Source organism: Falco punctatus, assembly GCF_963210335.1.
Source record: "Falco punctatus genome assembly, chromosome: Z".
NCBI lineage: Eukaryota > Metazoa > Chordata > Aves > Falconiformes > Falconidae > Falco > Falco punctatus.
This window is the reverse complement of record NC_137586.1, coordinates 50,145,194-50,161,596: the sequence shown is the minus strand read 5'-3', so window position 1 is coordinate 50,161,596 and position 16,403 is coordinate 50,145,194. Positions and strand designations below refer to the sequence as shown.

Here is a 16,403-nt window from a genome sequence, read left to right as displayed (position 1 = left end):
TCACGGAAAGAGCTTTAAACTAGATTTTAAGGGGGAAAGGGATAATACCAGGCTGGATAAAGATAAGCCTAGGAGTGGCACAGCATCATTTGAGGGATGGTGTGCTAGGTAGTTCCTTCAGTCTGCCATCTCAGTGGAGGTAGGGGATGGAGATTCATGTGGCAGCAAAGATGCAAGGGTTATTGGTGAGTTAGAAACCATGGAAGCGCCTGAGAATGGCCATGTAGGAATTAAGGCTTCTTTCCAAAAAAAGATGTCAGGATCAATTGTCCAGTTGAAGTGCATCTACACCAATGCATGCAGTGCAGGCAACAAACAGGAGGAATGTGCAGCAGGAAAACTATGGCATAGTTACCATCATGGAAACATGGTGGGACGACTTGCACAACTGAAGTACTGCCAGTGGATGGCAATAAACTCTTCAGAAGGGATAGGCAAGGAAGAAGAAGCCATGGGGTATCCCTGTATGTTAGGAAGAGGTTTTGGTTGTCTAGAGATGAATGATGGTGACAGTAGTGTTGAGTGTTTATGGGTAAGAATCAGGGGGAAGGCCAAAAAGGCAGATAGCATGATGTGAGTTATAGGTAGACCACCTAGCCAGGATGGAAAGGTGAACAAAATATTCTATAAGCAGCTGGGAGAAGTCTCACAATCGCTAGCCCTTTTTCTTATGGGGAACTTCAAGTTGCCAAATACCTCCTGGAAATGCAGTACAGCAGAGAGGAAACAGTCTAGGAAGTTCCTGCAATGTGTGAAAGATTGTATCTAAAACAGTGTGGCCAGCAGGACGAGGGAAATGATCGTCCCCTTGTACTTGGCACTGGTGAGGCCGCACCTCTTATCCTGTGTTCAGTTTTGGGCCCCTCACTGCAAGAGGGATGTAGAGGTGCTGGAGCATGTCCAGAGAAGGACAACGGGGCTGGTGAAGGGTCTGGAGCACAAGTCTTATAAGAAGTGGCTGCAGAATCTGGAGTTTAACTTGGAGAGGAGGAGTCTCAGGGGGGACCTTACTGCTCTCTACAGCTCCTGAGAGGAGGCTGTGGGCAGGTGGGGGTCGGTCTCTTCTCCCAGATAACAGGCTACAGAACAAGAGGAAATGGCCTCAACTTGTATCAGGGGAGGATTAGATTGGATATTAGGAAAAAATTCTTCCCTGAAAGGGTGGTCACACATTGGAACAGGCTGCCCAGGGAGGTGGTGGAATCACCATCCCTGGACTTGTTTAAAAAATGCATTGATTGGGTGCTTGGGGGCATGGTTTAGTGATGGACTTGGCAGTCCTGGGTTAACGGTTGGACTTGATGATCTCAAAGGTCTTTTCTAACCTAAATGATTCTATGATTCTAAATGTGGCATTTAGGGACATGGATTAGTCGTGGACTTGGCAATATTAGTTGGACTCAATGATCTTAAAGGCCTTTCCCAACCTAAAGAGTTCTGTGATTCTATCGTATTTCAGGTAAAAAAAAAGTCCTCAGGGTTCAGTTTCCTCATAAACTCATTTGTTGGGGTTTTGGTGTTTTGTTTGGGTTTTTGTGGTTTGTTTTTTGGTTGGGTTTTTTGGGCTTTTTTTGTCGTGGTTTTTGTTGTTTGTTTGTTTTTTTTTTGTTTGTTTGTTTTTTTTTTTTTTGTCTCTTTCATATCCATTTAGCTGAGTTACCTGCTATAATCTGAGATCTTCATGATTTAAAATTTGGTAGGAATCATGAATGGAAGTAAAGTCATTGTCAGGGATGAGCTCTTTCATTTACTTATAATACTACTGGAAAAACTTTCAAGTGTTATATAGTGTGATGCTATTTAAAGGCAAATACTTAATTTTATGTGGTACAAAACATCTCTTTGACATAGGCCTTTTTGATTTCTGTAAAGTAAATAGATAAAATGGTAGAAATTTTTAAAGAGAAAGAGGTTTCTTGGAGGTTTTTTTTCGCCTCCTATGATGTTTCCTCAATGTCATTAATGGGTTCTTCGAATAGTCTTTTTATTAGAAATGCCATAATCCTTTAATTACATTTTTGTGCTGTTGTGCTATGCTTTTCCCTGGAAAATTTTCTACACAGAGGCAGGCCAGCATTGTGATACATGTGAACAATTAACTACATACTCAAAGACTAATATTTCAAATTCTTTTTAAACTTCATTTTCATCAGTCCATAATGACATATGCCAACTAATTTCAGTGGAAGTCTGCATCTGGAGTGCTGTGCCCAGTTCTGGGGTCCCCAATTCAAGAGAGACAGGGAGCTACTGCAGAGGGTCCAGAGGAGGGCTGTGAAGATGATGAGGGGACTGGAGCATCTCCCTTGTGAGGAAAGGCTGAGAGAGCTGGGCCTGTGTAGCCTGGAGAAAACTGAGAAGGGATCTTATCAATATCTACAAATATCTAAAGGGCAGGTGTCAGGAGGATTGGACCACACTTCTTTCAGTGGTGCCCAGAGACAGGACAAGGGGCAACAGACACAAACCGCAACACAGGCAGTTCCACCAGAATATGAGGAAAGTCTTGTTTACTTTGAGGGTGGCAGAGCACTGGACCAGGCTGCCCAGAGAGGCTGTGGATTCTCCTTCTCTGAAGATACTCAAAACCAGCCTAGACAAGATCCTGTGCAACCGGCTCTAGGTGAACCTGCTTTAGCAGGGAGTTGGACTAGATCATCTCCAGAGGTCCCTTCCAACCCCAACTGTTCTGTGATTCTGTGAAAGATAAAGGTTATTATGAGGTATTCAAATCTAACTGCGCCAGATCCTTGTTTGTTTCTCTTATTTATCACCAAGCACTAAAGGCAGTAACATATACAGTACATCATATAAAGGATTTTTTACAAAGTGCTGGCAGTATAATACTGAGTCTAATCCGCTAAGTGTGAATCCTCTTACAGTTATGAGTTGCATCTGCGCAACTAGTTTCACCACATGGCTCTAACAAGTTATTATCTCCTTCCAGTTTCTTTGCTGACATGCTTTAAAAGTAACATACATCCTTAGGCAAACCTTTAGTATCTTTAGAATTAATAAAGTATCCATAAAGACATTGAAAGCAAACCATAGTTTTGTAACAGTGCTCTTGACTGGAGTTGTTAGTTTCCTTGGCTGGAGGGTAATGATTGTAAAGAAATGGTGCTCATGCCATTTGCTTTCACTTCCATCATCTCAGAATCTTAACAACCATAACAGAACTACTTTATGAAAAAAAATAAGTTAAAGATTTGGTTTCAGCTCTGTATCTGTATTGTCTTTACAAATCATGAAAGAGAAATACAATTTACAGAACTGGGAAAGTAAAAGCTAAGGCTTCGTATCACTGAGAAGCATGAAAATAATTTTATGACTGCCCTATGGATCTATAAATTGTTAAGATCTTTAGTCAATTTAGAGAGTATATCACATTTAAGATTAAGCAGGGATACACATTTTGCCAGGCACCTTTACATGAAAAAAAGAGATAATGTGGTGGTGAAAATGTTGACCTCAGTTTTGGACCAGTTTCCCAACTCTGGGGTTTTTTTTAACTTTTCTTACAGAAAAGTCAAGCTTGCCCTGCAATTTAAAAGATGTTCTTTGATGATACATGTGTATATTACCAAAAAATCTGAACATCTCTGCTTTTTACTGTAGAGTACTGCAGCCATGTAGAATGCTGATGTGTAATTAATTATTTGTCAGCATTCACCAGCTTATTTCTTGTAGATATTGTTCTGATGTCAAATACTATTTAACTATGTGTCTAAGGTCTTAAATAAGAGTAAATAACTGGTTTTTGAGGTGGAAGTATGCTTAAAATGGTCTTAAAACTTAAAATCATAGAATCATTTACTTTGGAAAAGACCTTTGAGATCATCAAGTCCAACTGTCAAACCAACTTGAATGAGTTTTTGTATTAAATATAGATCTATAGAAAGTATAAATACAAAGTTGAAAATTATGTGAAAGTAAAGTACATCTGGAACATATAGAGGAGCATGGCTTCCTGTGTCTATTATGGTATTACAGTTTTTCTCCATGCTTTGACATAGATCATTAATGGTGAGAGAAAAATGCTGATACCTTCCTTGAATGAGGGGGGTTGTGGGGGTAGGGGGTGCTGGGCAGGGTGGAAGGCTTTAATACAGTGCTGGTTTTATGGATCAGGACTCTATCATACGTAGATTTTTTGCAGCTTAAAGTTTATTCTTCACTTCTAAGATTTCAGGAACATTTATCTCAGTATTTTTTTTAAAATAATACAATCATAATCAGATTTTTCTTTGTGGAGGAAAGGAAAATGGTCATGATATAGGCTTTTAAGTCAGTATAAAGCTGATAGAAGAATCCACCAGAAAAAAATACCCCTTTCCTTTTGCTTTTTCTGGTTCCAGAAGGATCCAAATCTGTCCTATGTGCCATGTTAGAAAACTCTCTAATCTTGCAGGAAATTTTCCCATCAAAATGCAAGGGTCTTAACACCTGTCCCTTGCATACTTCAGTAAAAATTATATTGTGGCATCAGCCTTCCCTGAGCTTAAGGAGGTTCTTGTCCCACCAGTACTTCTCTAAGTGGGCTTCCTTAATGAACCGTTAAGTCCAACTGTCCTAACAACAAAAACTAGTTTCCTTGGGACAGTCAACATTTTTAAATTGTGAAGTGGGTGGCTGTGTTTTGATAGTTCATTCAAGAAAGAAATTGGGAAAGTGAACCTGGGTTTCAAATACAGACAAAGAATTTGCTGCTTCTCAGCTGAGTCCAGTGAAACTATTATGACTGAAGCCTATCAAACCCCACTGTTGATTCAGAGTAAATGAGTAATGATATTCTCAAGTATAGGCTTTTATTTACTGTCCTAGAAAAAATTGTTTGGTTGTTGTTTCATCGATAATAATATTACATCAAATTCTACATAGTTTTCCTAAACCAAATTTTACTTGCAAACTTTCAGTTGCTTCATGTCTTGTTAGCAAAGGCAGTTTCTCATCATATACTAAATAACTGAATCGTTCCACATGGAAAGCAAACAAGGATTTATTAAAAAAAAAAAAAAAAAAAAAAAAAAAAAGAGAGAGAGAGAGAAAAGAAAAATCCATATTCTTGAGGTGATGAGGATTTCCTCCACCAGAACCTTATCTCTAGCCCAGCTTATCAAAGGTGAGCTGGGGCTCTGTCTATCTTGCCTTAAAATCTTATCTCTTTTGAACAGCTATCCAATACAAATCTTACTCCAGAAAGAAGAGCTAGAAAGAAAAATGAGGAGGGGGAAAAATGGGGGGCGGGGATGGGAGAAGATAAAAGAAATATTAAATAAGGGCAACTCAAACTTGCTAAACTTAGGAGACCAACAGCAGAATTTTTTCAGCTAAACTTAGCACAAGTTCTGAATTTTAAATTTGGCATTCACATACTGAGGTGTTGGGTGTGTCAGAAATGAGAGAGGCAGAAAGACCTTCCTGGAAATGATGCATGGGAGAACTCAAACTTCATCTTATGTTTAGATCCACTAGTCCCTCATAGTTACACTATGCAAAATGCCTTTATTTTAAAAAAAGAAAAAAGTTTTTAAATAAACTGCAGATTATTTGCTTTCTTTAGGTAACCTTTAAGAATATTGCTAAACTCAGTACAATCTTTGTTGAAAACAAATGCACCACTTTATCTACCACCTGCCTTCAAAAGCAAACTTCATAAAAATACAAGTTACACGAGAAGATTGCAAGCACATCAGCAAATATGAATCCTGTTACTAAGTCTGATTGCTTGCTATCCTTGTTTCACACTCACTTTATGAAAAGGTTGAAAGCGCTTAAATGCTGGAACTGATGAACCTATACATAAATGATTAGGAATGCTCTGCTAACAATTTCCAGTAGAACTCATCACTGAGTTTCCTTATGAGCACATCGCTCTCCACTTTGAATGCTACCTAGACTTGTAAAAACCTTTTATTGAACAATCCATTTATTCTCAAAAATAAATTGTCCAAATCCATTCTGTTAATATTGTCAGAGGTTGAGGTTTCATTGTGGATTGTACCAGACTCTGCAGTAATTTCTTGTTGAGCTGGCAGAAAGATGCATTTTGACCATTACTATCTGCCAGTGACAATTTTTCCCTTAATTTAGGAATTCCTACTTCTTATGAAGGCCAGCTGGAAGCAGCTAACACATTACAGCAACTTCCTCAGCTGTTGGCCTTGGGAATATGTATTCTCTCCAGAATATATATCTTTGGCAGGGAACAGAAAGAAGGAATCTTGGGTAACGGGTGTTTATGCCAAGTGTAAGGATTGTTATATATTTAACACATAGGTTTCTGTCCTTGAAATTATGTCTAAAAGAAGTTCAAAAGTAGGACAAAATTCAAACAGGGTGGGTAGATTTTATTTGAAAGAAAGAAAAAACTTTCAAATAAAATAGCTGCTAACTATATTTATCCAGGAATTTTTTGTAATCTTTAACAGGAATGTTTTACATGTCTTACTGCTTGAATGGTTTTACAGTACCTTTAGGACTGTCTCCAAAAAGCACAGATTAACAGCCACATAAAAACACTCTGGCTGCATATTAGAACATTTAGTCTAAATCTACGAACACAGTTGTCCTACGGGAATTTTTGCTAATAAGCTACATGGCCTTAAAGTGTAGGTCATCTAACAGTCAGAAGTAAAACGTAATTAACCACCACAAAAATAAAGTATAGCATGTGCAAGAGTGATATTTGTGAGGTGGAGGGGGGTAGGAAGAAGAGCTATAGAAAAGTATTCTTCATTCACTAGTAATAAAAGCTGTGGGATGAAATTAATCTGAGATCTGATGAATTGATGCAAGTTGCTACAGATTGGAGTGGCCACTTTCTGTAAATTTTATATTTGTGAGATTTATACACACACATATATATATGTATAGTCATTGAAAGTACAAGACGTTTTGAAGGATTGCTTTCTGATTGAATTCACTGCTGAATATGTAAAAGTGAAAGCAGTTTTTGTTTCCTGTAAATTGAAACCTTTGTTACATTTTTAAACTTAGAAACCCCAGAAGTGTAGAGAAGCTATGCAACTTTAGCTACATACCATAAGTGCTACCTAAAAAATGCCATCTGCACATCCAGTGAGAGGTATTTGCCTGAGGTTTAATATTTTCAGTGAGAGATATACTCAAATTGAGGCAAACTTAGGAGACAGTTTTGGAAGAGTCTGCTTCAGCTAGAATGTACCCACGCATATGCACTAAAATGAGTATCAATATGAGCATCAGTTTTTGCTTTGAGTTGCATCTAGCTGGTTTGCAGAAGTTGAGGTGTCTCCTAGTGAAACTGAACTAAGTCCATACCTTTGCAGAGTGGAAAAGAAAAATATTATGGATGCCTTTTGTCCTCCAATATTCGTTCAGTGACAGCTCACAGTTATACCAGCAGTGGCTGGTGTCTATGCAGCACAAATTCAGATTCAAGACCATTTCATGGAGACAAAGAGAAATCTCACTGTTTGTGTAGCTAGCTAAATGCCATACCTGAAGTGTGTTTTCCCTACTTCATACTACTTTGAATGTGAGATAATATAGATATGGTAAAACCATGTTTGTTTGTTTGTTCCTAGCTTCCAATCAGAAGAATTCTTAATTCTGAAATCAGACACTGGAGATGATGATGTGTGAACGAGGAAGAACAAAGCTTGACTATCAGATCTCTGGTTGATTTTAAAACACGAGTGGTTTGAAAAGTCCTCGCTACTTGTAAACTGATCAAACTGGCTTTGAAAGTTTTGGATTGCAAATCAGTGTGGTAGCCCTGCTACTGCAGTTTTCCCCAAGTATCTTAAAAGACAATTATACAAGAAGTTAATAAAGTTCTCAGTTTTATAAAATAAGAATAAATACAAAGTTAAAAATCAGTACATTTCTGTGAAAAGAAAAGAAGCTAAAACATAAGGCAAATTTATTTCTTTTCAGCTTTGCCACATAGTTATATTTTCTATATGGACTGAGACAGTTTATTTTATCATCCTTTAGTGTCAGTTTCTCCCCCTAAAGCTGCGATGTTAATAAGTAGGTCATGCAATACTAAAATTAATTGTTTGCAAGGTGTATACATCTTTGGATGGAAAACTACATTGTAATGCTTCATAATACTCTTTAAAATATCTCACAAAGGCCAGTAGCAGCTCAGTCATTAAACAGATGTTAATACACCAATTGAGATTTTAATGCTAAAATCTTGCCAAAATCTGCATAGAAGCTCAGGGTCTAACCACTGATGAGCTGAGAAAGAGATCTGTCTGATTGTTGCATGCTGTCCCAGGCGCTGTCACAAGAATCTTTCACGCCAGAGCTCCTTTGGTTCACGGAAGATGTGACTGCTGCCAGAGTGCTCTTCACAAAGGCACCTGCATGCATGAATTGTTATGCATCATCAATTAGCAGATAAACCACTGGAACCCTTTTTGTCAGCAGAAGTCTAATGTTTTCAGGTCCCATTCTCCCCTCCAGTACTCCAGATGGCTAGGTTGCACCTACGCATTTTAGGATAACCAAAGTTTAAGGGCAGGTAGATTGTTTTTAGAAAGGTCTTATGTACCAGATCCACCTGCATCTCCTGTTCTCTTTTTCTGTAGCTGGTAAGATACACATATGATACAAGCTCTCACGAGCCAACTTTGGTTAATAAATGTGCAAGTGTTTTACTGAAGGGGAAAAAATAAAATACAATGTGCAAAATTACTCTAAATTAAGTTTTAATATTTAAAAATTATCTTCAATTTACCTTCATCAGATTACCTTGATCTTTCCTTTATTCTCAGGTTTTGGAGTTTTTTGTATTGTTGAGGTGTTTGTTTTGGTTTTTTTTTTCAAATTTTGCTATTCCATTGTCTCACTTGCTATTCTATTAAAATCTTCCAAAGATAAACCTCTTTGAAATTACGGAGAGAGGTATCCAAGAAGTGGCTTGAATTTTGGCAAGGTTAAGTTCGATGTTCTGGCTGCTGTTGTGATTAAATTTGAGTTTATATATATGTGATTTTACATGTTTACCATGTGCATAATGATCTCCATTATAGGAATTCAGATTAATTTTCGTTGTGTAGGGAAAAGGCAGAGAATTCAGGAGAAGGAATTTTGTTGAGAGGCTTTTTCTCATGCAATTTAAAAGCAGTATACTAAATTCAAAGTTGATGACAGATTTCTACTTTGCAAAGACTTCAGTACTAGCTGGATTCCCTCCTGTAAACAGCATATTTGTTCATATTTTAAGCAGTGGTTGCTATTCAATAGTATGTATCCATAGTTGAATATCTTTGAATGCCTTGGCTCATGCAGGCTGTATCTGATTAACTTTGCAAGAGATTATAGTTCTCTATTGACTTTATGGAGTTACTTCTGAGATACTTTACTGACAACAGAAGTCCAAAATCAAGTCCACTTGCTGCCTTTATAGAATGCCAGTGTTCGATTTAATGTGGTTATAAATTGAAGTGTGCTTTGGACCTTATTCTGTCCCTTGTGAAAACACCCTTCAAGTGTATATCGTAGTGTCCCATACCTCTTTTGGAGTCTTATGAGTCCAAAACACGAGTCTTACTTCTCTTGATGTACATATTTGGGTACAAGCCCACTATGTCCCATTTGGCATATGTAAATCTTTCGTCCTAGTAACAGCGTTTAAAACATCAGTCAAAAGCACATAGGTAACAAAAGTAAAGGGAAAAAAACCCTTTAGTGTTCCCTACACTCAAAATTTATTCTTTCTTTGCAGTAGACTATACTTCTCCTTCTTGAGACAGTATGATTGGGAAACTTTTTTTGTTAAAGCACCCTCTCCTTGTCTTGCTGTCCCATTTCAGTACTTTTTTTAGCTGTTTCCTGAAGCCTTCCAAGGACATGTATTCTGAATATTTATGTAATTGAGATTTTAAAAGAATAAAAATAGTTTCAGAATTATGTGGATGTAGTGGCATAAATTTTCAGCCAATGCTTATATCATTCATTGCAATAAGTTAGTATTTGAACATGTCCTCTATACCTGAGTCAAAATTATCAGCGGGTAGGAGCAAATTTAAATATATAACTTTCTGAATGAATTTGTAGTTAAAGCAATAGAACATGTGTCAATGGACACAAAAGTAATTAATGCCCTGTGAAAATTAATTCACAAGAAATCATTGGAAGGGAAAGCATGCATTTTATTGGTTTGTAATAGGTTTTCTATGCATCTGTACTGCACTGCCCAAGTTCTAACTCTAATATATTATTTTACTGTTTTAGAAATAGAACATTACTATTGTTAACAGTGCTCAGCTCTTCTGTTTTCTCACCTCATTCTCTGTAGCAAGATGATAGGAAGGTTGATTATAGGCCAGGCAGTATGTCTCACATTGTGTGTTTTGTTTGTGGGACACATGAAAACGTGAAGATGTGATGCAAAGACAGGAGGCATCCACTTTGCTCAGTAGAAAGAGCACTTTTGCACTGGCAGGAGTCATGTCTTAATTAAAAATGCTACTCTCTGTCAGCACCTGTGAGCATTTTGGGCTTTTCTATCCCTTGCACCTCTAATAAGAGTAAATTAGGATACAGATACAGGAGAACAGCCCCTGCTCCCTTCAGGCACATTGCTGCGTTTCAGTTTCACTGCAGGCCTTACAAAATGGACCTTTACAGCAACAGGATGCTGGAATCAGTCCTTCAATAAACACTGCCAATGTATCTGTGCTTTAAAAAATTTATTTTCATTTTAGCTAACAGAATGGAAGGCATAAATCTTGGAATGCTGACAACAAAGGAGCAGCCACGGGCTTCATCTGGGCTGGCATTTCACCTTCAGGTTTACAGGTAAAAATATCTTTCCAGTGAATGTGTGTCTTCTGTGTGTTCCAGTGCTCTGTCACCTGTGGCAAAGGGATGCAGTCCCGAGTCATCCAGTGCATGCACAAGATCACGGGAAGGCATGGAAATGAATGCTTTTCCTCAGAAAAGCCTGCAGCCTACAGACCCTGTCATCTCCACCCCTGCAATGAGAAAATTAATGTTAACACGATAACATCACCCAGGTTAGGTAAGCAGTCAAAATGACACGTTCCTGCTGGAAATTTCTGTTTAGTTCTTTCTCTCCATAGGGTAATGGCAATCCCAATTTAAAAACAGAGGGTATTTTTAGTGTGTACATCAAAGACTGTACCTCAGAATGGTGAAGGGTTTTGTTATCCAAGAATGGACCGTATTATGGGACTATACAATATTATGGACACAAAGCATCCTAAATGAAAATACGTTAATATTGGAGACCTTATAAACATGCTATATATGTTTTTATATATTTGTCTACTCAATTTTATCAAACATTTCTAAAGTAAGAAAATACCTTGTTTTCTCTTTAAAAGCTCTGCAAACTATGTTCTCAGGGTATTTGTGAGGTCAAGGAGGTCCTTATTTGTTCCTCAAATACAGATAGCTCTTTCCACTTTCTTCAGTTGAAATGTCTATGATCTATGCATTAGGACATGTGAAGGAAAATTGCTAACATGAAGAGATCTGCTCTTCCTGGAGGAGCTCGGGTCTCTGTTGGTCTTAAAGAGATTATGTTACTGCATAACTACAGAACTGTTAATTCTGTTACTTGTTACAACCTAGTGGGTTGTTGATGATGGTTTACCGTTAGCTCCCCAAACTGTTCATCTGTTTCTTGAGCCTGACTGAGGAGTATTCAAAGACTTGTTGTAAGACAGGATACCCTTTCCAGCTGATTTTCCAGAGCCCTTGTTGAGATAAACCCTCCTGTCAAAGAGATTACTCCTGCATGGAAAGCAACTCTGACATTTCAGGCTGTAACATAATCCTTCCTTTAAGTCACTGAAGGGTATTTCTCTTTGAAGTTTTTAACCCTTAAACATTTCCGTGTAGTAGTCATTGTTTCAGTTTTCTGGATAAGGTGGCAGCTGTTGCTTATGGCCCTTTCCTTTGCTATTTCACTGTTGTACAGTTGCCCTTCATACTTAGTATTTGTTCAACTGACCTTTCAGAAGCAAGAGGCCATCGCTCCGTCACAGATTTCTCCCTCTGGTGAGGTATAAGCAGCTTTGTGTCATAAAGTGAATCACAGTTTCACAGAAAAAAATAGTGTCAGTTTCATTAAAATTTGGCTTAATGTGAAGTGCACAAGATTGGGCTATGCTGTTCTCATAGAATGGATTATGTAGCACTGATATTAGTAATCTGCAGGCAACCCGATCCAGCAGGAGTCAGGATCCAATCTGGTGGAAACATTAACATCTCCAAAATACATAATGCAATGCTGCCCTTGAATGTTTTGATTATTTTAGCCTCCAGTTCCATTCCTATTATGCAGTATAGATCCTCTGTATTCAGGGGTAGGGCTAGTGGAAGCTGATGCGGACTGCATCATCTCTACTCTTACAAATATGTTCTCAGTTTGTCTTTCTCTTCTGTTAAAAACCGAGAGTAACTCAACTCTTCCATGAGATTGACTTTTTTTTCAGCTCAGTGTTCATGATGATTTTTGGATGATGTCTGTTTCTTGTGCCCTGTTTTTCACTGTTTTCCATGTTAATTCCACATATGTGCTACAGCTTAAATAGCTGAATGTGCAAAGATCCAAATTTGGTACCAGGGTCCTTCTATAATAAAAAATGTGAGAAGCTTTTGTAAGCAAAACAGGTGGGTGGATTAATAGACAGCTTCACAAGGAAAAAGACAACACACATGAAAATACACCTGTTTTGTACAACAGGCATACAACAGAGGTCAGGCTTCTGCATCAGACTGTTTATAACTGCTAGAGAGAATGAAAATAGTAACCACAAGTTTGGGAGAAGAGTAAAACAAACAGCGCCTTTTTAGGCTAGTATGATGTCCTTGTCATTTTAGAAGGTTTCTGAGGAAGAAATTGGTAGTGAGGGATTCCAACAGTTAGAAAGGAACAACCTGCTAATAGAGCAACCTGAATAAAGCAGTGAAGGTAAGACATGAAAATGTGAAGGTAGAGATTAATAGCCTGACTTCGTCATGGAGGAGGGAAGACCTATTAGAGTGATTAAAAAGAGGGTGGTGCAGTCAGACCAATTTATTGGAAGACAATTAAAAAAAAATAATGTACTTGAAGAGGAGAGAAAAAGATCAGGAAGCTAAGAAATGCACAGTGTTTGTGCATTTGAGAAGCCCAAAATGTGATAATTAGGCCTAGACAAGTATATTTGCCAATATACCCACTGATATTGATTCCATACTGTTTCTTTTTTCTAGATAAAATGGATTTGCATTCTGAATTGTACCATGGGACTTGCTGTCTCCAGGCCTTATCAGAGTGCCTCATAGAGTTGCATCAGTAGTGTTTGAGTTAGCAAGATAATATATTTCAGTTCCTTTGAGCAAAGAAGTCAGGCAAAACCAAAGGTCTAGTAGATTATTTCACTTACAAAGAAAGATGATGTAAGACATCATGTAGTTTTGTTCAGCTTCCATTTGTTGACAATATGACACAGCCTGGTTTTCTTGAGCAAAAGCTGATCAGAAAACCAGCAGTAGTCCCCATGCTTTAATGCCTACATTTCCCTACCTGCCTCTAATTAAGAAAAGTGCCTTTATAAAGGTATTGAGAACGCCATTCTGGGATTACTCAAGCTGAGACTTCATGTCTTTCCAGTAGCAATTTGTGTCTCAGAATGAGGGCAGTTCCAGTGGAGCTTTGTGCGGCTTTGCTGAAGCTGGCTCCACATCACCCGTGTAGCCCTGCCCCAGCCCCAGCCTGCCTTTGCACAGGGCAGAAAGATGGGCTTCACTCTCTTATGAGAAGGCAGCTGCATGACATTAAACCAATTAGTTTCAATGCAACTTAATCCAATCCATAAATTAAGCTGGCCTTAAAAAAATTTAACGTTGAAAATATTAACAGCAGGAGGAATATTTTTTAATTTCTTTTGTTGAAAATCTACATCTATTCTCCTTTCCCTTCCCTAGACACACCTCTGGTGTCCATGTCAGCTTTGCTGCTTGATTCTTCACTAATAAATGTAACAGTAATATATATTTGATTCTGTTGTTTCACAGCTGCTTTAACATTCAAGTGCCTGGGAGACCAGTGGCCGGTGTACTGCAGGGTGATAAGAGAGAAGAACCTCTGTCAAGACATGAGGTGGTATCAGCGATGCTGTGAGACATGCAGGGACTTTTATGCGCAAAAAATGCAACAAAAGAGTTGACCTCTGTCAGGCTGGATGACACTTAGCTCTTTGCAATCTTATTATTTATAAACACACACACACACATACACACATACACACACACACACACACGCTTCTTCAGACCAAATATTATCAGATTACATATAATTTAATCAAATTAATTTATTTTTGCCTGCCAGACATCCTTAATTGTTTTGGTTAGACAGCCAACTTGTTTTATTCTCTGACATTTTCATAATTAATTTTTATATGAACAATTTTGGATACATTTATCAGATTTTTTCAAAAATAGTAACTACTATTTTAAATGTTTATTTTCAGTAGGGTCATCTCTGTTGCCAAAAAAAAATAGTCATGTTATCTTGAATTTATTTTAATTTAGCTGAATAGTTTTGTTGTATATGGAAATAAAGCCCTTTTTAATTTTATTATATTTTTGGCATTCAGAGTCAGAATGATCTTGTGTATTTTGCAACAGATGTTAAGGTGAGTAAGCTAACATTATTGAACAGGTTATTACAGAATGTATTGTGAAATCAGTTCATTTTATTTAGAAACATACTGAAGGGGATAATCTACTGTAATTTATATTATAAACAAGAAAATTAAAATAGCTAAGTAGGGATTTTGATCATTCTCATGGACACATACTTGAACACAAGTATTGAATCAATGAAACACTGTAGAGATTTACACTGAATCACTGTTGCACTGTTTGAAGTAGTGTAGAGAAATGCAGTCCTAGAACTTGTACCATCTTATGAATTCACGTCTGTACTATTTTAACATGTCACTTGATTTTAAACGTTTTAAAACAAAAACCCCATGCCCCTCTATACCTTTGTGTGTCCTTTTGCAGATTTACAGATGGAAGAGTTCTTCCTCCTGCCACTTGTATGAATTAATCTGTTTAATCTGTTAAACATTTTCAGTTCTCTGTTGATGATTTAGAAAATAGCTTTGTAATGCTACTTTAGTTTTATCTTTGTTTTATGAAAAAGTCTTTATAAAAAGTGAAATGTTTTACAGTTTTGTGAAACGTTATGGAACAGCTAAAATTTTCCTTATGAGAAAATATTGTACATGATTCACATGATTTTTACATTTTCAATAAAAAGTAAAGCTTCTTTTGATAGTTGCATTTTTCCTGTTTTGGGCACCCACGTCTGGCAGTTGAATCCACAGCGGCCCGTGCTGCAGATACAGCTGCAGTAGTCCCTACAGTAAATGCCTCCTGCCTCTTGGCTTAAGCAGCTGTCTGAAGATGCAGAGACATGCCACTTTGTGAGCCTTGATATATGGAAAGTTGGGTATAACAGAGTAATATTCAGTGGAGAAGTTATTTATTTCAGGTGAGTTTTATAACTCTGAACTTGGCAAAAGGAGAGCAGTAGGTCCTCTGCCACCATTTTGTGATGCAAGCCTTTAGGCATGCTCTGAAAATACATAGGAGAGCAAATGCTGATGGCAAGACAGCCAGAGAAATGAGTCTGAAAGGCATCCTATTTTCCACTGAAAGCAAAAGAGCGAATGCATCTTTATTTGAGTGAGTGTTCCTTTTAATTCACTGCAAAGAATGTACTTTATAGATGTGATTTTTGATAACCACACAATTTAATAAATTGTGCACCAATTATTTGCACCAATAGGACTGTGATTCTGTCCAGGAGGAATACATAGCTGCAGCCTTAACTTCTGTTGAAATCAACCTATGTGCTTTCAAATAGCTATACTGTCAAAATCTTTGGTTTGACATCTTACTGCTGTGCATTCAAAAACTGCAACCTTAATAACATGATAATGCATGATTTTAGATTAAGTATCTTCTGGTTTTAAAAAGTAAAGAGAGAAAGTCAGAAAAATAATTCTGACATTATGGAATGTGATATTAGATTTTGTATAATTAGAAAGTTTCAATGCAAATTCAGTTGCTCTTGGGCATAACTCCTCAATGGCACAGACACACATTTGGATGTCTAATAGAAATCTTGTAGTCAGCAGGCAAAAGAAACAAGTCATTATTGTAAATTTTCTTCATACTTACTGAGTACCCAGTCCTTCTAATTTTCCCGCACTTGCTTGGATCACAATGAAAAATCAAGTGAAAGGAAAGATGTCTCCAAACCAGGGGCCAGAGGACAGTCTGAGACAGAGGGGCCAGAGGCCGATATCACCCACACAAATCTGAATGTTTATGCTCTGCTGTTTCCACTAAGATGAGTATTCCACTAACAAGAATGT

At 37.5% G+C, this 16,403-nt stretch overlaps 1 protein-coding gene across 3 annotated transcripts in view; it reads left to right on the top strand.

Annotated features, from left to right (window-relative positions):
* Positions 1-15,289, top strand: part of ADAMTS19 (ADAM metallopeptidase with thrombospondin type 1 motif 19) — a 159,704-nt gene extending 144,415 nt beyond the window's left edge. For all 3 annotated transcript variants that reach the window (XM_080373138.1, XM_080373136.1, XM_080373137.1), the window contains exons 22-23: positions 10,843-11,020; positions 14,029-15,289. In XM_080373138.1, coding sequence (XP_080229264.1) covers positions 10,843-11,020; positions 14,029-14,180 — 330 coding nt within the window. In that variant the 3' untranslated portion in view covers positions 14,181-15,289. The remainder of the gene's footprint in view (positions 1-10,842; positions 11,021-14,028) is intronic.
* The last annotated feature ends 1,114 nt before the right edge of the window (positions 15,290-16,403 follow it).